Below are 21,206 nucleotides of genomic sequence, written 5' to 3'. Positions count from 1 at the left end.
ACAAAGACAAGGGGTTTGAAATGTGCTCAAACATGTCATGGCTGATATTGCTTCATTCTGGCTTCAAGCATGACAAAAAAATCTGCACTAAACACTTTATTCACTTTTAAAAACTCTCTCTCTCTCTCTCTCTCTCTCTCTCTCTCTCTCTCTCTCTCTCTCTCTCTCTCTCTCTCTCTCTCTCTCTCTCTCTCTCTCTCTCTCTCTCTCTCTCTCTCTCTCTCTCTCTCTCTCTCTCTCTCTCTCTCTCTCTCTCTCTCTCTCTCTCTCTCTCTCTCTCTCTCTCACACATACACTTATGCATACACACAGCCCAGCCTACAAGCTATCAGTGTTTTGACAGTATTGTGAACATCTAAGAGAACAAATTAATGAATTAAATATACTGGACATTTGCCTCCCATGTGCTGAATAAACTGTGTGCTGAATCCATAGTGGGAGGTTGTGGGTGACAAAGGGTGTGATAGCACTTTTACCTTCAAATCTCCCTCATTTCTTCTCGGCCAGAACCGTAACCCTAGCCATAACCATAACCACATGTACAGTGCATACTTCTTAGTGATCTAGCTGTAGATCTATCTGGCCTAGTTCGAGTGGAACTCACTGGTCCAGGTCTGGTTCAAATCATTGAAGATTTCATTGACCTACTGTAGTTTTACAGTTTTTCTCAATTGTTTACACACAAATACTGGTACTTGAGACACAATGACCACAACATGTAACTCATGCACCAACCCCATGAACCAATTGTGCTAAACTACAAGCACAATTCCTGCTTTACACTCAAATTGCAGTTCTAACACACACTTTTTTCAAAACACTACACACAATTCTCTGCATTTGGCACAATTTTCATGAAGAAAATCTTTTGTTTTCACAAAGAACAAACTGCCATTCAAATACGCACACTGACTCATCGCATGGACAAACACCTGTCACACAGTTTTACAATTAGCAATCAGAGCTTTAGAATACAGTTTTTCTCAATTGCTAAGACACATTTCTTGAATGTGTACTGTGTTTTCTCCAAACTCTAAACACACATCTTCATACTTACACTGTTTTGGCCAAACCCTTGACTTTTGACCCAAAATCAAACACTGTAGTCAAAACCATATCTGTCGTATAAACCTAACTTTGCATTCAAAATACACACAAAGCCCTCAAATAAATTCAACCTTCTGAATACCCTTTAGACACTGCTGGGAGGAATTGAAAACACTATTATAAAAAGGTTTTCAAGAACCATTGACTATAACGTGTCCCTGAATTTTAGATATGTTCCACCTCATGAGTTTGACATGATGTAAATCACAAAACTCACAATTACTGCAATTGTCCTTCTTACAGGCTGTTTATTTTCTATTATACAGCAATTGCATTTTGAGCTCTTGTTACTGTAGTAGTCACAGTATACAAATAGTAGTACTGTTAGTCAACAACACAAATGTATTGCTGTAAATTGTAATTTGGGGAACAAAGGCTAAGAAAACAAGGAAATAAACAAATCATCATAGGGATTTCTGTCATAGTGTGGCATGGATCTCATTTGAGATTGTTGTTCTTCTTCCTTTTCCTCTGCCTCTTCCTCTCCCTTGTCCACCTCCTCTCATTTGGACAATTCTTCCTTTTCTTCTGATATTTTCATCCATGATTTCAAAGTACAGATGAGCTTACCTTTGTATTCATTCCAAACCCCTGATTGCTTGTTGAGTATATTTGCTTGTTAGTGCTTACACATGGATAATTGGTTGGTAAGGGTGTTTGAATTGCGCTGTTTTGGGTTTACTTATCAAATGGCAGTGTTTTCTGAATGACATAATGGTGATAATTGTGTCTTAAAGTAAGAGGTGTGTTTAGACTTTTGCAAAGAAGTGTGAATGAACCTGAGAAATGTGTCAAAAAGGGTAAATTGTGTTTAAAGATTGGGGTACATGGTCTTTCTGCTGGGATTTGGCAAAATGGTTTTGTGGGGATGGCTTACACATACCATTTTTGTGTGTTAGCAATCGAGAAAAACTGTAAAAGGGCAACAGGTGACCTTTTCTGTTTTTGAGCAATGGATGCCAACATTGGAAACAGAGGCAGAGGAGTGAGAGTAAGAGGAGGAGGACAGGGAGGACGAGGATGAGGAAGGCCAAGGACCATAATCTCTGATGAGATCCGAGCCGCTTTGGTTGACCATGTAGTCAACCATGGTCTAACAATGAGGGAGGCTGGGCAAAGAGTACAGCCAAATTTGAGCAGGTACACTGTAGGATCCATCATCGGGATTTTCCGAAATGAGAATAGGTAAGAAATCTACTCTCACTACAAAATTGCAGTAGGCCTACTGCATATCAATACAGTACTCAATGAGTACAGTAGTAAAGTATTGCCTGTGGACTGTTCTGTAGGACTGTAAAAATAAAGTATGTTTCAAGTATTTGGAAAATGTATTCCTACTTTGTATTCCTACACAGTATTTACAGTATTTTACTATATGTTTGGCAGAACTGAAAGATTACCAACACAAGGTGGTCGGGAACGTCTTCTGTCTCCTGAACAGGAAACTGAAATCATGAACATGGTCCTAGAAAATAACGCCATAACATTACGGCAAATACAAAGACAAATAATAATAATGTAACTGTATACACTATACAGTAAATGATTCTGTTGTTTTGTATGTAAACCGCTGTATGTGCAACTTTGTGTTGGTTGGGATGTACACTGTGTACATATATGTAAAATATTTGTTACCGTGTATTTCTGTGTTCTGAGTATAAAAACAATATTCTCAAATATTTTACAACACACTTATGTATGTACTGTCTGTAGTAAATGTAACACTGAACAAAAAAAGGCCTAACTCACTATGATGAATGAAGAAGAAGTGTTTTCCATTCATCATAGTGTTTTACATTGAGCACATCAGTGTTCAAATGGTTCTTATAAATGTCTATTCATATGATGGTTTGTGTTTGTCATTTGAAAACAAAATACAATTTTGAGATTAAATAACATTGTTTTGAATGTTAAGTTTAATTTTGCAGGAGAAGTGAGGGGTTTTGCCCATTGTGTGTGTGTTTTTTTGATTTGTGTGTAGAGTTCTGAGAGTATGAGGTATGCATTTTAGTAGATTTTTATTAGTTGTAGCAGATCTAACGTGGATCTAGTGGCCCTAGTTCTATGTCAGTCTCACTTGTTGCAGATGGTGTACGCCTTGTATCCAATTAACAATAAAATAAACCCAAACAGATTTAAATTGATTAATCTTTAATGATATGAGGGATTTTATACAAATGCACACTTGACAGTGCTAATTTAAAGCAAATACGAAGCTTGATTAAAAATTCCCAAGGCATGGGGAGGGGATGATGGGGGGGTAAATGTTTGAATAATTTATTTGATTTAATTGACATGACTGTGATGTTGTAAACAGAAATGTTTTGATGTTGATAATGTATTTTGACAAGATTTTTGGGCTGGATCCAGGAAAGACAAAACAGTAAGTGTGCCAGAGAGAGGAGAGAGAGAGAGAGAGAGAGAGAGAGAGAGAGAGAGAGAGAGACAGAGAGAGAGATAGAGAGAGAGACAGAGAGACAGAGAGAGAGAGAGAGGAGGAGGGAACACAAAGAGGAGGAACCAGGAGACTGAGGGTGGGGGTGCCAGACTCTTCTGGGTTTAAAACCTGTCTGCTCCAAATGAACTTTTACCACTCTCTATTTACATATTATTCCAGGCACCCAGCCAGTCAGTGTGCCATCGGGTATCTTATAATAACTCATTTGAAGAGAGAGAGAGAGAGAGAGAGAGAGAGAGAGAGAGAGAGAGAGAGAGAGAGAGAGAGAGAGGGGGGGGGCTAGGAGGAAAACGGGGATGACAGGCTGGGGAAACAATCAGCAAACAGAATGGTACACTAACCTGGGAGCCAGCCTCAGGCTGCTGCACTTTAGTTTGACCCCGGGAAACAGGATGTAAATACAGCAGGAGAGACGGAGAGAGAGAGGAGAGAGAGAGGAGAGGGCTAGAATGGGGGTAGAGAGTGAGAGACAGAGGGACAGAGTGAAAGAGAGAGGGGGGGTAGGTGAGACAAGAGAAGAGACGGTGATTCTTAGGCCGAGCACATCTGCTGTTTGCCACAGTATTGCACAGGGGCTGTGGTTGCCCGCGACAACACCACTCCCACAGGCCCCATGTGACCTGCAGGTGCCAGCGACCACCTATGGATGTGAGTCACCTCCGGCAAAAACACACACACACACACACATCCCCATGTCTTGGGTACCTCTGCCTGCCTAGTAAACACCAGTGTTATCGGTAAACAAACAGTCTTACTTGTGACTATAAATGAATACATCAAATTTTGATGGAATCTCCATGTTTGGCCCCTGCTGCCAGACAGCCTGTACACCATGATACAATGTACACCTGCATACATGAATACCAAGCAAGGGCCTGGGCTGTTTGTAGGGATGGCTGTGTTGACTGAATTTTTAAAGATGTTATTTTGATTTGACACGACTCTCAAGCCCGGTGGAGCAGAGAGACACAGAGGCTGCAGGAAGGCCTGTGTGAAGCCATGAACCGTCTAACTCATCTCTGGAGGAGAGCTCGCGGACTAAGGCCCAGTGCAGTTAAGTAGACCGCCAGGGTTCTGAATTCCAGATCACCGTGACCGACAGGCAGATACAGAGACAAGTACATGTTTTTTCTACAGCGTAGATGAAATCAGCATAAAAATAATAATAACACGCACCGTAACATCCAGGCACCCAGCCGCTGCGTGGCGCGAGGGGCATGCAAGCGAGGTTGACATTACAACACACACGTTTATGTTGCCTGACAGTATAGCACGCTCCCACATCAAAGGAAACATCCGCTTTTCAATGAAGCGGCATCAGCCCCTTCGCTTTATTACATCCTCAATCAATAAACACTGGCTGAGGCGGAGGTAATCAGGAAACACAGCCAAATCGGCTGACAATGTATCAAAGCCAGCGCTGGGAGGCAACAGCTCAGCCTAACAAGCGCTTGATTACCGTTAGCTGTAACTGACATTAGTCAAAACCAAAGGAGATAAAATAGAATAAGGAATGTGACTCTGGAAGAACCCCTCGGCTGTCGGATACTCCTCGCTGTGTTTGATAACAAGCACGCCTCCTCTTTGATATGATAACAAATATAAATTGTTTAAAAACATCAGAGGCGAGGGGCGCCAGGCGGAGGCAGGGTGGTGGAGAGACAGGCAACATCTGCAGGCAGAGGGTGTGGTGCACCGGGGCTTTAGCTCAGTGGGTTGTGCACAGTCTTGGGTAGCATGCCATCAACATACAGTATTTCAGCCTGTCTCCAACAGGGTGGGTGCGCTGAATGGATGCTTATTTAGGAAGTGAGCCAATGCAGTATTCCTGGCTGGCATATGTGTGTGTGTGTTCAGGCTGACCCTCGGGTTCAAACCAAGGTGAAAAGGGAAGATTGAATCGGCTTCTCCTCATGTCCAGGGTCTGTTTGTTTCGATGCAAGGCTAAAAGATACAAGGAGGTGGTGAGAGGGGATGGAGAGAGGGAGGGAGGGAGGAGGAGAGGGGACTCTACAAGCCCCAGGTATGGAGAATGGGTGAGCGAAAAAGATGCAGGAGAGAAGAGGGAAAAAAAATCTCATCCAAATAATTTTTGCCCCTTGGCCAGTAAAATGCAAATAACAGATCAAAGAGGTTTGGAATGGAAAACTGGAGAGATTGGAGAGAATATCATCAAGCCTCTTAAAGCCACTGCAGAGTTTAGACACGTGTGAGAAGCATAGGAGAGAAACGCTGCACCTCAGGAATCCCTCTGACCTGTGCCAGACACACTCCCCCTCCCTCTCTATCTCTTTCTTTCTCTCTTTCTCTCTCTTCCTAGTCTCCCTTGTCTCTCCGTCGCCGCTCTCTTTCCCCCGACTTGAAGTTCTTCAGTCTCAGTCGCCTATCCCTTTCTTTCTGGAAGCCCAGTTCTATTCATGGTTCACAGTACAGTACCAGCCTGTACTGTAGACCTCTTCACAAAGTGCTGATAAATTCCCCTGATACATGTGAGCACAAAGCTGGTGTTTGATAGTCATGAGTGGTTGATTCCACTTGTACAGTGCCATTTCACCCAAGCAACAATATGAAACACCACTATACTTTGTAGAAACATGAATATACATTTATGACTGTACAGAGTGTACAGTTGACCCAATACAACAGAAGCTTGATAAAAGTACTGCACATACAGCCTGGCTGCCTGACTAGTGCGCTAGCTTTAGTCTGCCTAGTAAGATAGATAATGTCTGGCAGGCCAGTCCACTTGTAGTGTGGTACACAGAGAGACTGGCAAACCATTTATATAGTACGGTCGCTAGCTGTAAACTGTCATTAGACTTGCAGACCAGCCGGCAGGTTAAGTAGCTCACCATATACAGCAGTAAACCTAGCAGGCTACTCAACTAGTAGAATTACATTACATCTTGACAGACTGGCAGGTAGGCTAATGAGTACAGAAGCTATATGTATAGTGAATCTGTTTGCCCCCTGGGCTGGACTGTACGAAGGCTTTACATTTAGAGACAGTGTGGTAGGAAAGGGCCCTCCAGGTGAGCAAAAAAATACAAAAACTTTCCAGAGTTTATGATGGCAGACGAGAACCAGCTGAGAATGTGGTGATGCTCACGGTTGCCCTGACTACCGTTTACAACCTGTACCACCTGGCCGATTTATGAGGGTGATGTCATCAAATAAAATGATTATATGGATTGATATGCTCTATTTTTTCCATAATATATTGATACTTTTTATAAAAATTGACAAAAGATTATTTATTATATTGAACACTAATAAGAATGACTGGTTGTGAATTTACTAGGGGTGCCTGATGATAATACAACTTTTCCCAAGCCAGTCAATCACAAAAATAAAATAACCTGATGTCTATGTCAAATAATGAGGCGTAATCCACCAAAACGCCAGTTTTCTCTAATATGAATTCCATCACAATGGTGCCATGCCTAACCCTCCTCCTCCTCCTCCTTCTCCTCCTCCTCCTGCTCCCCTCCTTCACCCCTGAGCATCCACATCAGCAGCTTGTCACCTCTAAAGTCACCCCCCCCATCTGGATTAGAGAGCGGTAGATGCTCTGACGCTGCTACAGTAACCTAAACACAGCTGCATTTTACAGCTGGTCAGCAGAACCTGTGAGGGCTGAGGATGGAGGGATGAGGATGGAGGGAGGAGAGGACAAGCGGTCTTCATCCTTCTCAAAGCCTCTGTTTTTTCCTCCCAGGACCAAAGTATTTGCCATTTAATGTAAATCCTTAATCCCCCCCTCTCTTTTCTTTCTTTCTCTCCCCCCTCCCTCCTCTACTCTATGTCCTTCCTTTTTCCATCCATCAATCCCCTCTTATTTTTTTTCCTCTGTGTGTGCACCTTCCCACTCCTCGTTATAACCAATCATTTGAATTTCAGTGCCCGGTGTCACCTGCTTTGTAATCTGATTACTTCATGGAAGGAATTAGTATGTATATTTAATGCTGTCCCCCCCCCCCCCCCCTCTCTCTTTTTCCTCCTCGTCTTCTTTCCTGCTCTTTTTAAATCTTGATGAGTGTTGCAGGAAGAAAAAGAGATAGGGGGCTTTGCTTGCATGTCTGCCGGATATGCCAGCACGGCGCTAATAAATGACAGCTGATTTATGCATCTGTATTCTTTTATTTATAAAAAATAGCAAGCAGACCGATTTCTGATATTAATAATACAAGTGGATCCACTTTGATTAAGCCTGTGTGCAGAGTTGCGCATATTCAGTATTACAATTAAAGCTTGTGATGTGAAATGGGAATGACAGAGTAATGAAGCAAGCTAGCGGAGCCTGAACCTAGACTGTCCAGCATCATTACGAGATATCTTAGATGAAGAGTAATTATACGAGGAACACTGAAATGTCATTAAAAATCTTCAGTAAGTGATTTAACCCACTATTCCTCACTAATGTTAGATATTTCTTTTTTTCCTCCATCCAACTCCATGTTTTTTTCCTTACTTTAATTTTCAATTTATTTTTATTTTACAGAGGCCAAGATCGAGCATAAAGTTCCTCTTCAGAAGTTTCAGAAAAAGACCAGAGCCTTAAATATGCTGGGATTTAAAGACGCAGATACAATCAAGTGTCCTAATTTAATTTAGTGAATCAGAACTCAATGGTGGTGGTATGTAATTGAAATCGTTCTTTAATAAATTCAGATGAATTGGCAATTAGGTCTGGATCTGATTCCCATGGAATGGATTGAAATTGATAGCAGTAGAGGTTCTGGAGCCTATGACACTTCAGCCAATCACTCTCAAGCTATCAGGCTCACACTATGATACAAGTCATGTGAAGAAGAAGAGGAGAGGAATATTAAGACTTCAGTGAAAGGGATTGTTGTCTCTAAGAGGATTTAGTTAATCTGATGCTGCCTCCTCATTCATGTCTGATGAGATTATTTACTACAGACAGATTTACCAACAGCCTCTGTTGTTGTTTTACAAGCAACCGGGATGTGAATGAACAAACAACATTGTGTTACCATGTTATATTAATCAGTGTTTTTGTGGAGTGCCCGTTTTCACACTTTGAGTGTGCGTGCATGTGTGTGTGCCTGGATGTCTCTCTCAGCGTGCGAATGTGTGGTAGGTGAAAGATATGCCACAGGCAGGAATTCATGAATATCTGCATATTTCTCACTACTTTGTTGGGTTAATCCCTTGTTTCAGTATGAGAAATGTGCATTTTTTCCATCTTGCATCACCCCACTAGCAGCACATTATGTCTACATGAAGTCCAAACATACATCATATGTACTCCTGGACCCACTGATGTCAAATATAGTGAATGTTTGAGATCAAATAATATAATTTATGGTCTTTCTGGTTCAACTGTAGATGCAAGTAAATTCCATTGAAAATGTTTATAATATGGACAAAAAATAACATATAATCGTGATGTAAAACATTTAAATTTTTCCATTAAATAGCCTACTTTTTAAAATGTGTATAATTGTTCAAACATTACATTAATAGATTATTTTGTCATTGGAGAGAGTGTTTAAAAGGAGAACTTGTCAAAACCCTTCTGAAATAGAGAAGATCCCCCGTCTGAGACGGAGAGGCTGATAAGACAGCCATGTGACTGGCGTGACCGCGTCCGATACGGAACACGGAGCCATGGCACAAACGGGCATCGGCAGAGGAAAAAAAAACGCCGAAGCGCCAACGTGCCTTGCAGCTATGCAATTATTTTTGCTCTGCGTCCAACATCAACTCGAGAGCAATGCAAATTATTTAAGACGCGCTTTTCAGGGGCCGCAATTATAATAATGATGATCTCAATTAGCGCAGCCGTTACCTCGGACTATTTAGCAGGCAATTTTGCAGCCTGAGGGCGAGGGTATTCTGGAGAACCGACACGCATTGTCAGGCCAAGAGAAGAGGAGGGAAAGACAGAGTGTGTGTGTGTGTGTGTGTGAGAGAGAGAGAGAGCGATAGAGTGTGTGTGTGTGTGTGTGAGAGAGAGAGAGCGATAGAGTGTGTGTGTGTGTGAGAGAGAGATAGAGTAAGAGAGTGAGAGAGGGAGGGGGGTGAGTCTTCGGACCTTCAATCAATAAACAGTAGGCTAGACTGAGAGGAGATATTTACTACTGTGTCCCGGAAGGGGACAGTCCCTAAATTGACCTAATTGGTCAGTGTTGGGGATGAAATGGATGGAGCGTGCAGCACAGCCGCTAATTTAAAGGGGCACGTCACAAGCACTCAGACGAGTTTCACATTCTAGTGTCTTGTATTGAAATTGCACTGATAAAATAACTTTACTTGCTGTACAGTAAATTATGATAGATTAATGAGTATGACACTGTTGATTATTTAGTTTCGACTGTTTGAAAGAACTAGAAACGTTAACGTTGAAAATCACAAAAAACACAGTGTAAAATAACATGTTACACAGATTTTTGCAGCTTTTGCTATGTGGCGTCAACACAGTAACACATTTGCCCAGTACTTGGTCCCTCTAAAGAGTTTTTTTCAGAGAAATTAACTCTGACCTATTTAAGTGAATTCTCTCTTTTTCTCCTCCGTAAATATAAAAGGGACTTCTTTTCCAACGTCGTTCAAGTGGAAAAGGCCTGCACCACCAGCTATCCTTTCTTTTATTCATCGTACTGTAAATAACTCTACTTTATGAAAAGCAGCCAGTGTGACTCACGGATACCTCTCTAACCACAACACATTATTATTTCATGGTCTTTGAAAGAGGGGTCTGTAGCATCGCTCGCACTTTAATGTTGCAGCTCTCTCTGATGTTGTGTGGTACACAGCGGCCCTTGTTGCACTTCGTACGCGTTCCCTCACTTGAATTCACAAACACTTCAGAGTGCATAAATAGCACGGCATGCAAGTGCCTCGCGAGGTAGCTAATGCTCCGGAACGGCATTGAGAAGATAACAGCAGCCACGGCTTCTGCCTGGGACTGTCATGGGTTGTGTGTGTCTCAGAATGGCGTTGTTTTCTGGCCTCTCAAGGGACATCATATGAAGAGAAAAAAAACAGACGTTTGAGTTACGTTTAAATGACCAGCGGACATGAATCAAAGGTTCCTGGAATGTCCCTGGCCAACCTCTGGAACGTGTAGAGGCCTGTGGAATACAGACCAGCAAACAAGCAGCCACATTGGTCATGGTAGATTCATTGTGAATCTCAATGAGTGTGTCAGTTAGAGTGGTCCATGACCGACAAGGTGCAGACCGCACTGTAGCTGAGTGGATTTATCCACTGCTTGTCACTCTTTGTTTCTGTGGTCAACACGAATCAATTGAGAACGGGTGGTGAGATACCGTGGACCAGGCGGGGAACTGCAGCCGTGAAGGCTGCTGGTAATTGGGACAGAAGCACAAACAGAGGCAAGGAGTACAGCCTCGACAACACTTACTCTTCTTCTTCTGCCAAAAGAAACCAAGTCCTTGGCTCCGAACCACCTCTGCTACACAAGGTCCTGCTGCTGTGAATCGCTGAAACACACAGAGCCAAAGTCATTACAGGTCCAGAGGGGAGGTGGTGCAGGGCCCTTGTCCCAGTCAACTAAACAAGACTGTAGGTGCTGGAAGCTAGAACAAAGACATGTAACATATACATTAAAATTTAATTGCCTGTTTTTTCCATCCCCTCTTGTCTCTGAAGAAGCACAGTCCTGAAACGTTAAAAGTGTAATGCCAGCTAGAATTTCATGGTTGTGCCTTTGTAGAATAAATGATATATGTGTTGAAGAAAAATAGGGGAAAAAAAGTAGAACTCCCTGATGTTGGAGGTAGACAGTTGCTTTTCAAATCCTAGTTTTGGTCCTTTATTTTATTCAGCAGTGAAAAGCCATGAATACACAAAATAATAACTCCGGTTACAATTCTCACCCATGACTTCTAATGCCAGAGAATCTTAACGTATGGACACAGTACACCGTAATGAAAAGTATCAAAAATTAGTTAGATCAAAAGAATAAAGAAAAAAAAAAAAGAAAAAAAAAAAGAAACGGTATTCACCAATTACATAAACATATGTGTTTGCTACAGTCCAATTCACTGTATACATAGGGAGATCATATTCCCAGTTATTAGAGAATGACAGCAGTAGAAAGGATACATGACTCGACTGCAGGACATAATGCTTCATAAAGTATGCACAGAGGTACAAGCAATAAATACACACGTTAGGTTAAGCCTTACAGCTACGCAAAGCAGATGCAGAAGGAGCAGGTTTGCTATTCTTAGCGAGCAATGAGAGAACAGTAAAAATTCATGAAACTCAGAAAAGAAACACTGATTTTTTTTCAGCTTAGAAAAAGTCTGGTAAATTTATGGGTCCACCAACATTTTTTACATAAGTATGCACAGTTATCAAAATACAGACAAAATCAACCCAGAATATCCAGACAATCCTAAAAACTAATAGAGGAGAAGATCGCAGTTCTGGAGGTCTTTCTGGTATTATGTGCAAGCAACTATTTTAGACATTATTTTACTTGATTTTTACAAAACCCATGCAAAATCTACAGGTAATATGCATTCTGTGGCTGACAGTTTTTTTCCTTCCCAAAATAAAAACTAAAGAATATAGTTGAGGTATGCATTCTTATGCATTGTACGTACATTTAGGCCATCATTCATCCCAATGGTTTTTATTATATTATTTTTATTAATTCTTGTTTCCAGTCCACCAAATGATTTTAGACATGCATTTTAAAACACAATATTCCCTTACAGGTATAATACATCATCATTCTACAAATGTTTGACAACCTATTACAATGCAACTCTTCCATTTCTGACGTATTGGGAATGTAAACGTCTTGTTGACCCATGTCCGATGTGACAAGCGTATTAAAGTGTAACAGCTCTTGTGGCGTACTAATAACTCGTGCAATCTGTCATAATTGTTATGAAATTGTTTGTGCAGAGGTAGAACCTTTTAGAAAGCCTTTTGGGTAAGTGGGAGAACCCTTTTTGAAAGACAGAGCGTCCTTATATTTGGTGTGATAAGATTATTATGGACGTCGTCTTCAAGTCGTTTTGCTGACTCCAGCCAAGTATTGAAGGGATAAGCTTTGTTCCTGGGCCCAGCACCCTCTTGAAGTGGAACTGGCATGAGTGAGTGTGTGTTTGTGTGTGCGTATTGTTTGTATCTATGTGTTTAGCTGTGGTAAATATGATGTTAACTTATGCACCAAGCAGACAACTCAGTTTCATTTCTGTTTGTGTTTACCGTATGGAGAACCAGAAAAACTGGCAATCACGAACACAGTGGTATGTGTGAGCCTGGGAACAGGAACTATGTGTGTGTGTGTGTGTAGTTCAGAGTTAATATATCCCATACAAGAGGAGGCAGAATTTTGTGTAACTTTGGTTTGACTGAAAACGGAAATGACCATATTAAAGCAACAACACTTTTCTAGATGACATTAGCAGTGAGAAATGAAATAGAGTTTGGACGATCACTACAGTACTTCAGTTCTGTCACTAGGATATCAAATGTGATATAAAACAAGTAACCCATACAGAACCCACAGCGCAGTTAAGAAGCCTCCTCTGCCAACACTGCCTGTTTCTATATAGTCACGAAGCTATGAATTACACAATGAGTATTTGACTACAAGTTAAAGCAAATATCACCTAGAAAAGGTTCTCTTAATCTCTGATTTCCCCTTCTACAATGGCTATATTATTTGCTTTGACATGATAACCAAGCCACATTATTTCATATCAACTTGAAATTATGACTTATTTGGCTTTGCTAGATATTTTAATGTTTGGTTACTATGTTTTCAGTTTCGGTTCAAACACGGCTCTGAACAAGCCGTACGGTAAGAAGACATGACATATCTGACAGTCCCACTTAGAACATTACATATTCACTAGATTAGAAAAACAATGACATGATGGGAAACGCAAATTAAAAAAATTATATATAAAAAAAAAACACAAGAAAATAAAAGATTTTAAAAAAAGAAAGAAAATAAAATCAGGAAAACGATCATCACAACAACACAATTTTTTTCTGCACTTCCACTGAATACACAAATGTTTGTTTTGGTCATGATCCACTGTTACAGTAGCTGCTTTCTACCAGTCAGTAAGTCCCTAGCACATAATTCCTGTTCGCTCTCTCTCATCTTCACTTCAGTCTGGCAGACATCTCCTCTACACACCAAGTGGACCTCCTATATGAGTTATCAAATTACACATCAAAATCAGTTTTTTTTTCTTCTTACTCATCTTTATACAGGGCTAAATAAAACAATCCCAGAGGTTATTCGAAGGTAGTTTGCGAAAAAAAGCTTCTCTTTGTACTAGTTAAAGTCACAGAAGGCTGACCAAAGTAGTCTGGTGGCTTCTGTCTAAGCTATTGGCCATTGCTAGGGTAGGCTTTGGTTTCTAGCTGTCGCCTGTGACTGTTTGCAGGTAGACAAAGCTTCAGAACGAGGAGGTAAAGAGAATAGCAGAAGAATATGCAGAAATGCATGTTCCCCCTAAATGGTGCTTTACACAAACAGTATTTTTTTTTGTCTTTTTCTTTTTTTCTTTTTCATCTTTTTAAATCAACTTAATATTCACGTTTTCACTTTTCATCACAGACAGATAATAGACTGGAAGCCTACTTTTTTGACAGCTGCAACAACAGTCTTGGTACTGCAGTTCTGTTATTGGTGTGACTTAGTAGATGGCATTTACATTTGGGCTGAAATTATAATACAAAAGAAGAAAGGAAACAATGAAAAATAAAATACTGGTTTTTAGAATTTTAGCAACATACAGGCAGTGACACTAATTTCTGATACTACTCCTGTGCAAATGATGACAGAGCAACAACTTGAATTGAACCAGCAATTGTTTCTAGACATCGGCTAGGGTGGGGTTGGTTGGTTGGATATTCACGAACTTAAAACATATAATTTTTTTGGCAGTATATGAGGCCATTAACTTTCTACAGAACAGATTTGCCCGCTTTTTTTCTCATATCGTTTCGTCCATGAGCCCATTTTTGTTCAGTCTGTTGGCCAAGCCAGCTAGAGTCAAACGGGTCGTAAAGTTAAAAAGCAGACATCTCATGCCTGTCATGTTCGGGGTCCCATAGGGCTGCAACAAAGAGTTCCTTAGGGTGAGACTTTCTTCCGGATGCATGCTCAATAAATAGTCCTAGTGAGAGTCAGCTGTGTTCTGTTGGGGCGTGGAGTGGTTTCTGGTCTTGCAGGACACCTGTGAGGGGAACAGTGTGGTGGAGGGATATAGCGACCGGATTTCCAGTCACTCCAGATCCTCTGATAGGTTACCCTCCTCCAGCTCCCGGTCGTCGTCCAGCTCTGGGCTGTGATTGGCTGTTGTGACCAGTGACATCGGACAGTCGTCATCGTCCATGTTCAACGGCTCCTCCTTTACATGAATGGCCGGCCTGGAGGAAATGGACAAATATGGGTGTCAGTTTTCATTAAAACATATTTAAAAAGCACAGAAAAAGAATCAACAACTTCTATAATAATAAATAATAAAATAATACATTTTAATTTCTGAATGTTACTTCTGACATTTGCATTCACCCTTTTTATTTTTTTCTTTCAAGGATCGGATCTGTCTACTGTCAGCTGACAGCCTCTTGGCTGAACAGCAGGTAAGAACAACACGGCTGTTTGGAAGATGCTAATTCACCCTGAAACAGTAAGCAACTGACTCCAAATTGCATGAAAAACAGGCTCTTGTAAACGTGACAAGCGCTGATGCGCACACATGTTCGGCCTTCAAAAGTTAGCTGATGACACCTGCATGAAACATAAAAACACACCGCCACACGCCACAGTATAAATAATGGAGAAATATTTCATCCTCTCCCAGCCCCCTGGAGCAAAGGGAGTGCAGCCTTTTTTTATCTTGTTAATAGAAAGCGCCGTCTCTCGTTAATATGCAGGGGCTGGCGTGTCGCTCCTCCGGAGGAGAAACCCGCAGCCAGGCTGCGCCATTAATCAACTTCAGCCCGCCAGTTCAGTTGGACACCATGATACATGTTTTTAACTCTAAATGGATGAATATCTTCACCCACTGTCAATAAACGCACTGAGAAAACAGCGGTTTGAGCGGGATGCTCTCCCCCCCCCGGAACAACAGAGGAGGAGAGAGTGGACGAAAAGTGTGCGGCGACTAACAAGAATAATAATGCTGTCACACACAAACAAGGCTCAGGCTGAACCCAGGTCCTAGTCTGGTAGAGGGGTTTGTGCCACAATGATAAATCTGACAAAACCTAATTATTTCTGACACGTCGGATGCATCAGGAAATCCCTCCGGACTCAGAGAGAGAGAGGGAGAGAGGACGAGAGAGGTGGAGAGAGGGAGGGAGAGAGGACGAGAGAGGTAGAGAGAGAGAGAGAGGGAGAGAGGGAGAGAGGGAGAGAGGGAGTGAATTCCATATCCAGGAGTCTCAGTATCACTGCATGTCTGCCAGCCATCTCCTGGGTTGCCTTCATCAATGACAGCGAAAACTTTGAATTTGAAAAGAATTTTAAAAGGTACAGATTGCTTTAATATTTATAGCTAAATAAATTAATATTCAGACCTAGTAGGGGAGGAGGGTTGCCTTGCCTTTTCAGGAAGCTAGCGGGGTTATGAATATTTCTGTTTTTCTTCCCCAGCTGCGGGTTCAGAGGGGAACCAGAGTCAACAGAACATGGACCCAGAGGTGAGAACACAGGAAATACAGCTCATTGTTTTCAAACAACACTGATCCTCATTATCTGATAAGGCATTTGAAATTAATACTGCAATATTTGTTTTATATATATTTTTTTACATCAGTTTAATTATAGTATTTTTTAATTTGTGATTGCCAGTAATTAGCCAGCTCATTCCAGTGAACGCTCTAGACAGTGGAATGTAGGGATGTGACACAGTGATGTGTCACATCCAGATGATGGCACATCCACAGTTTCGATGCCAGACAATGTTTCTGGTAATCATCTTAAAACAAAAAAATTATAAACAATCTCCCAGATATGCCAATGTCAAGTGAAGGCATCACGGTGGAGAGAAAGACAGACTGGGGTTTGTCCATAAGCAGGGACCAGACTGCTGCCAGGCCCTGCTCACTGCTCCTCATCTACTCTGATTAGGTACCTCCAACATGGCGGGTATTAAGGAAATGGAGGAGAAAAATGATTAGTCCTTCAGACTGCATTAAAGACGTACTGTATGGATGAGTGACTGGCCAGCTGACATTATGAAGCCGGGCTATGAGTCTAATAAACAGAACCTGAGTGCATGTGTGTGTACAGTATGTGTGTGTGCTCGTCCTTACACTATGGGATTAGTGGCAGCCATCACACTGAGGCATGACAGGGATGCAAATAAGGTCATTAGCTGGGTGTCTCTAACGAGTGTGTGTGTGTGTGTGTGTGTGGGGAGGGGGGGTCTGTCAAGGGACAGACCGACACTCATCATCTCATCTGACACAGATTAATTCACAACCCATCAACAAGAAGGAGGAGGACTAATGATGAGAATAGACAGGTCTCAAATATGAACAGGTCTCAAAAAAACTGAATATAGTGCGACACACCATACAATCTTCCTCACGTATCCAGTTTTTCTCTTATAATTGTGTATATTGTGGTGGTATTTAATCTTAATCGGGACTGATTTTCCTCTTAAAGTCCTCTGAAACCTATTCTTGTGTTCTAGATAGCCGGTGTTGTTCATGTCTTTCCCTTCTTCTCAAGCATACTCTTGAGGGCACGCACACACATGCACACACACAAATGGTAAATGGTAACATGCCTGGAGCTATCTGGGTAGCTGTTTGGCTGATAGCATTAACCTCTGAATGGGAGCACGAACAAAAGGTCTATCTAATTGTTGGATTCGCCTGGTTGTGAAGTACCTGTCTCTCAGGAGAAGAGGTTCCTATGAGGTGTACTCTTTAGTTAGTGTTACTCCTCACTTCATTATTAAACACATCCCGGAAAACCCACTCATGAAAAACACATTTCTTCCATTTTGAGCATGTTGTGGCCGTGTAAGCGAGGGAGAGGAGGAAGAGAGGCAGAGAAGGAGATCAGGCGCGCGCGAGAGTGAGAGAGAGATGGAGAGATAGAGAGAGGCTAGATATGGAGAGAGAGAGAGAGAGTCTCCTGTCCTGCTATTAAAAGTTAAACAACCTAAGGGAGTGGATATGCCAGGATTCTGTCTGGGCTGAGGCAGATTTGGCCCACTTAACACCCCCTGGCCCATTTCCGAGAGGAATAAACATATCCAAACATATTAATGTATGGCCAGTCAGCCAGGGCCAGTGAGCCAGGGAACAGTTAACCAGGGTTAGGAAGGTGAGACTGGAGTCTGAGCCCGGAGCAAGGCAGCAGTGAAAACATCCCTCATCTCTTCCACATTCCAGAGGTCGCTAGCATGTTTCTAAAGGAGGGCACCTGGAGGGCACTGTACATTTTACATTTAGTCATTTAGCAGACGCTCTAATCCAGAGCGACTTACAGTAAGTACAGGGACATTCCCCCCGAGGCAGTAGGGTGAAGTGCCTTGCCCAAGGACACAACGTAATTTGGCACGGCCGGGAATCGAACTGGCAACCTTCAGATTACTAGCCCGATTCCCTAACCGCTCAGCCACCTGACTCCTCCACTGTGTATCCAGAGGTGGCTAGCATGTTTCTAAAGGAGGGCACCAGGAGGGCACTGTGTATCCAGAGGTGGCTGGCATGTTTCTAAAGGAGGGCACCAGGGTACGTTTGCACTGTGTATGACGGGGGTGGTGTTGTGTGTGTGTGAATGGTACTGTAGTGAGTGTGCCTCAATCTAGGCACCAATGCTTTCACCCCCGTCGCAGAGTCTAGGTAAACATGACAGGTAGGCACGTATGACATCACTGATTAGGGGAGAGCTCGTTGGCTCCACACTGAAACCCACATGACATTAAAATGTAATGGCCTCCTTCTCTCTCTCTCTCTCTCTCTCTCTCTCTCTCTCTCTCTCTCTCTCTCTCTCTCTCTCTCTCTCTCTCTCTCTCTCTCTCTCTGTCTATCTTTTTCTCTACCACTAAGTACAGAAAAGAAAGGCAAAGATTTGAAAGCAATTAATGATACAGTCAGCCGCTAAATATTAATAGGGAATAGTCGTGCATAAAATATGACATCTAAACCTCGACAATGCCGTCATTGGAGTAATTAAAAATGAGTAATTAATTGTATTATAGTATTTCTAGGTTAAAAATGCTTCTCCCCAAAAGACCAGGGTAAACCTGATAGAGAAGTGAGCGTGATATCATGCCATCTGGCTACAGTATGTTCACAACCCTGTCTGGGGTCACACTACCCGCAAAAAAGTCAGGTGGCTGAACGGTGAGGGAATCGGGCCGGTAATCATAAGATTGCCAGTTCGATTCCCGGCTGTGCAGAATGACGTTTGTGTCCTTGGGCAAGGCACTTCACCCTACTTGCCTCGGGGGAAATGTCCCTGTACTTACTGTAAGTCGCTCTGGATAAGAGCGTCTGCTAAATGACTAAAATGTAAAAAATGTAAAAATGTAAATGTAAAAAAAGTCTTTCATTACTAGATATTTGCTGCAATGCACTATGATCATTTTAAAGTTGCTTAAGAACCAAATAGAATAGCAGAATATCTGTAAAGCATGTGCATGTACTGTATTGTACATGCACATGAGCACATACGTGTGTGTAGGAGTGTGTGAGTGTGTGTGTGGTGCAGCCACCTACATGTGTCCGTGTGGGGAGTATCCAGGGCTGCCGTGTCCGTTGGAGTCCAAGTGATCCAGGGACCCGTTCAGCTCGTCGTGGACAGACTGCAGGAGGCTGGCAGGACTGCCCCCCATCATCCCTGGGGGGCTGCCCCCCATCATCCCTGCAGGACTACCCCCCATCATTCCTGGGGGGGCTGCCCCCCATCATCCCTGCAGGACTGCCCCCCATCATTCCTGGGGGGCTACCGCCCATTAGACCGTGAGGGACTGGCACCCATCAGGCCAGAGGAGCTGCTGTTCATCAGACCGGGGGTCCCCAGCAGGGGCAGGGAGGTCTCCGCCAGGGCTGCCTGGTGGGGAGAGGGTGGAGAAGAGGGGTGGAGGGGGAGAGGGGTGGAGAGAGAGGGTGGAGAGAGAGGGTGGAGGGGAGAGGGTGGAGGGCAGGAGAGGGTGGAGAGAGAGGGTGGGAGGGGGAGAGGGTGGAGGGGAGAGGGTGGAGGGAGGGTGAGAGAGAGGGTGGAGAGAGAGGGTGGAGAGAGAGGGTGGAGAGAGAGGGGTGGAGGGGGGAGAGGGTGGAGGGGAGAGCGGTGGAGGGGAGAGGGTGGAGAGAGAGAGGGTGGAGGGGAGAGGGTGGAGAGAGAGGGTGGAGAGAGAGGGTGGAGAGAGAGGGTGGAGAGAGAGGATGGAGAGAGAGGGTGGAGGGGAGAGGGTGAGGGGAGAGGGTGGAGAGAGAGGGTGGAGGGGAGAGGGTGGAGGGAGAGGGGGAAGGTGGAGTGAGAGGGTGGAGGGGAGAGGGGGAGGGTGGAGAGAGAGGGTGAAGGTGAGAGGGTGGAGGGAGAGAGGAGGAGGGTGGAGAGAGAGGGTGGAGGGGAGAGGGTGGAGGGGGAGGGTGGAGGGGAGAGGGTGGAGGGGGAGGGTGGAGGGGGAGAGGGTGGAGGGGAGAGGGTGGAGAGAGAGGGTGTAGGGGAGAGGGGGAGGGTGGATAGAGAGGGTGGAGGGGAGAGGGTGGAGAGAGGGGTGGAGGGGAGAGGGTGGAGGGAGAGGGGGAAGGTGGAGTGAGAGGGTGGAGGGGAGAGGGGGAGGGGTGGAGGAGAGGAGTGGTGAAGGTGAGAGGGTGAGAGGGAGGAGGGTGGAGAGAGAGGGTGGAGGGGAGAGGGTGGAGGGGGAGGGTGGAGGGGAGAGGGTGGAGGGGAGAGGGTGGAGGAGAGAGGGTGTAGGGGAGAGGGGGAGGGGAGGGTGGATAGAGAGGGTGGAGGGGAGAGGGTGGAGAGAGAGGGTGGAGGGGAGAGGGTGGAGGGGGAGGGGGAGTGGAGTGGAGGGTGGAGGGGAGAGGGGGAGGGTGGAGAGAGAGGGTGGAAGGTGAGAGGGTGGAGGGAGAGGGGGAGGGAGGAGAGAGAGGGTGGGGTGAGAGGGTGGAGGGGAGTGGGTGGAGGGAGAGGGTGGAGGGGGAGGAGGAGGGTGGAGAGAGAGGGTGGGAGGGTGAGAGGGTGGAGGTGAGAGGGTGGAGGGGAGAGGGTGGAGGGTGGGAGAGAGAGGTGGAGGGGAGAGGGTGGAGGGGAGGAGGGGGGTAGGTGGAAAGAGAGGGTGGAGGGGAGAGGGTGGAGGGGAGAGGTTGGAGGGGAGAGGGGCGAGGGTGGAGGGGGAGAGGGGTCGAGGGGGGACATAGGCAGGTTGTTTTATTTCGGAATTTCAATACAACTACAGCATGGATTCATGATGGTTAGGGTGATCCGACAACGAGGCATGCAATGTCAGCTAGTCCAGACCACTGAGAAGAGTCAAGTTTTCTCTCAGAGTGTGTGTGATTCAACATGGGCGACAGACCAAACACACAACCAACATCCTTATACTGTTCAGTATCAGGCTGTTAAAAGAGACCCACCCAAAAACTTTACCTCAAAAATAATAAAAAATCTTGGACACTTGCCTCCCTCACATTA

General features: G+C 44.0%; 1 protein-coding gene across 1 annotated transcript; it reads right to left on the bottom strand.

Annotated features, from left to right (window-relative positions):
• Positions 1–11,369: 11,369 nt before the first annotated feature.
• LOC134037627 (forkhead box protein P2-like) lies at positions 11,370–19,613 on the bottom strand. The gene is made up of 2 exons (XM_062483036.1): positions 19,283–19,613; positions 11,370–14,965 (listed from the first exon to the last, which is right to left on the bottom strand). The coding sequence occupies exons 1-2, from the start codon at positions 19,447–19,449 to the stop codon at positions 14,821–14,823; spliced, it is 312 nt and encodes a 103-aa protein (XP_062339020.1). The 5' UTR covers positions 19,450–19,613; the 3' UTR covers positions 11,370–14,820.
• Between the last annotated feature and the right edge of the window lie 1,593 nt (positions 19,614–21,206).

The sequence above is a fragment of the Osmerus eperlanus genome, chromosome 17 (genome assembly GCF_963692335.1).
Source record: "Osmerus eperlanus chromosome 17, fOsmEpe2.1, whole genome shotgun sequence".
NCBI lineage: Eukaryota > Metazoa > Chordata > Actinopteri > Osmeriformes > Osmeridae > Osmerus > Osmerus eperlanus.
This window is presented reverse-complemented; position numbering and strand designations above follow the sequence as displayed.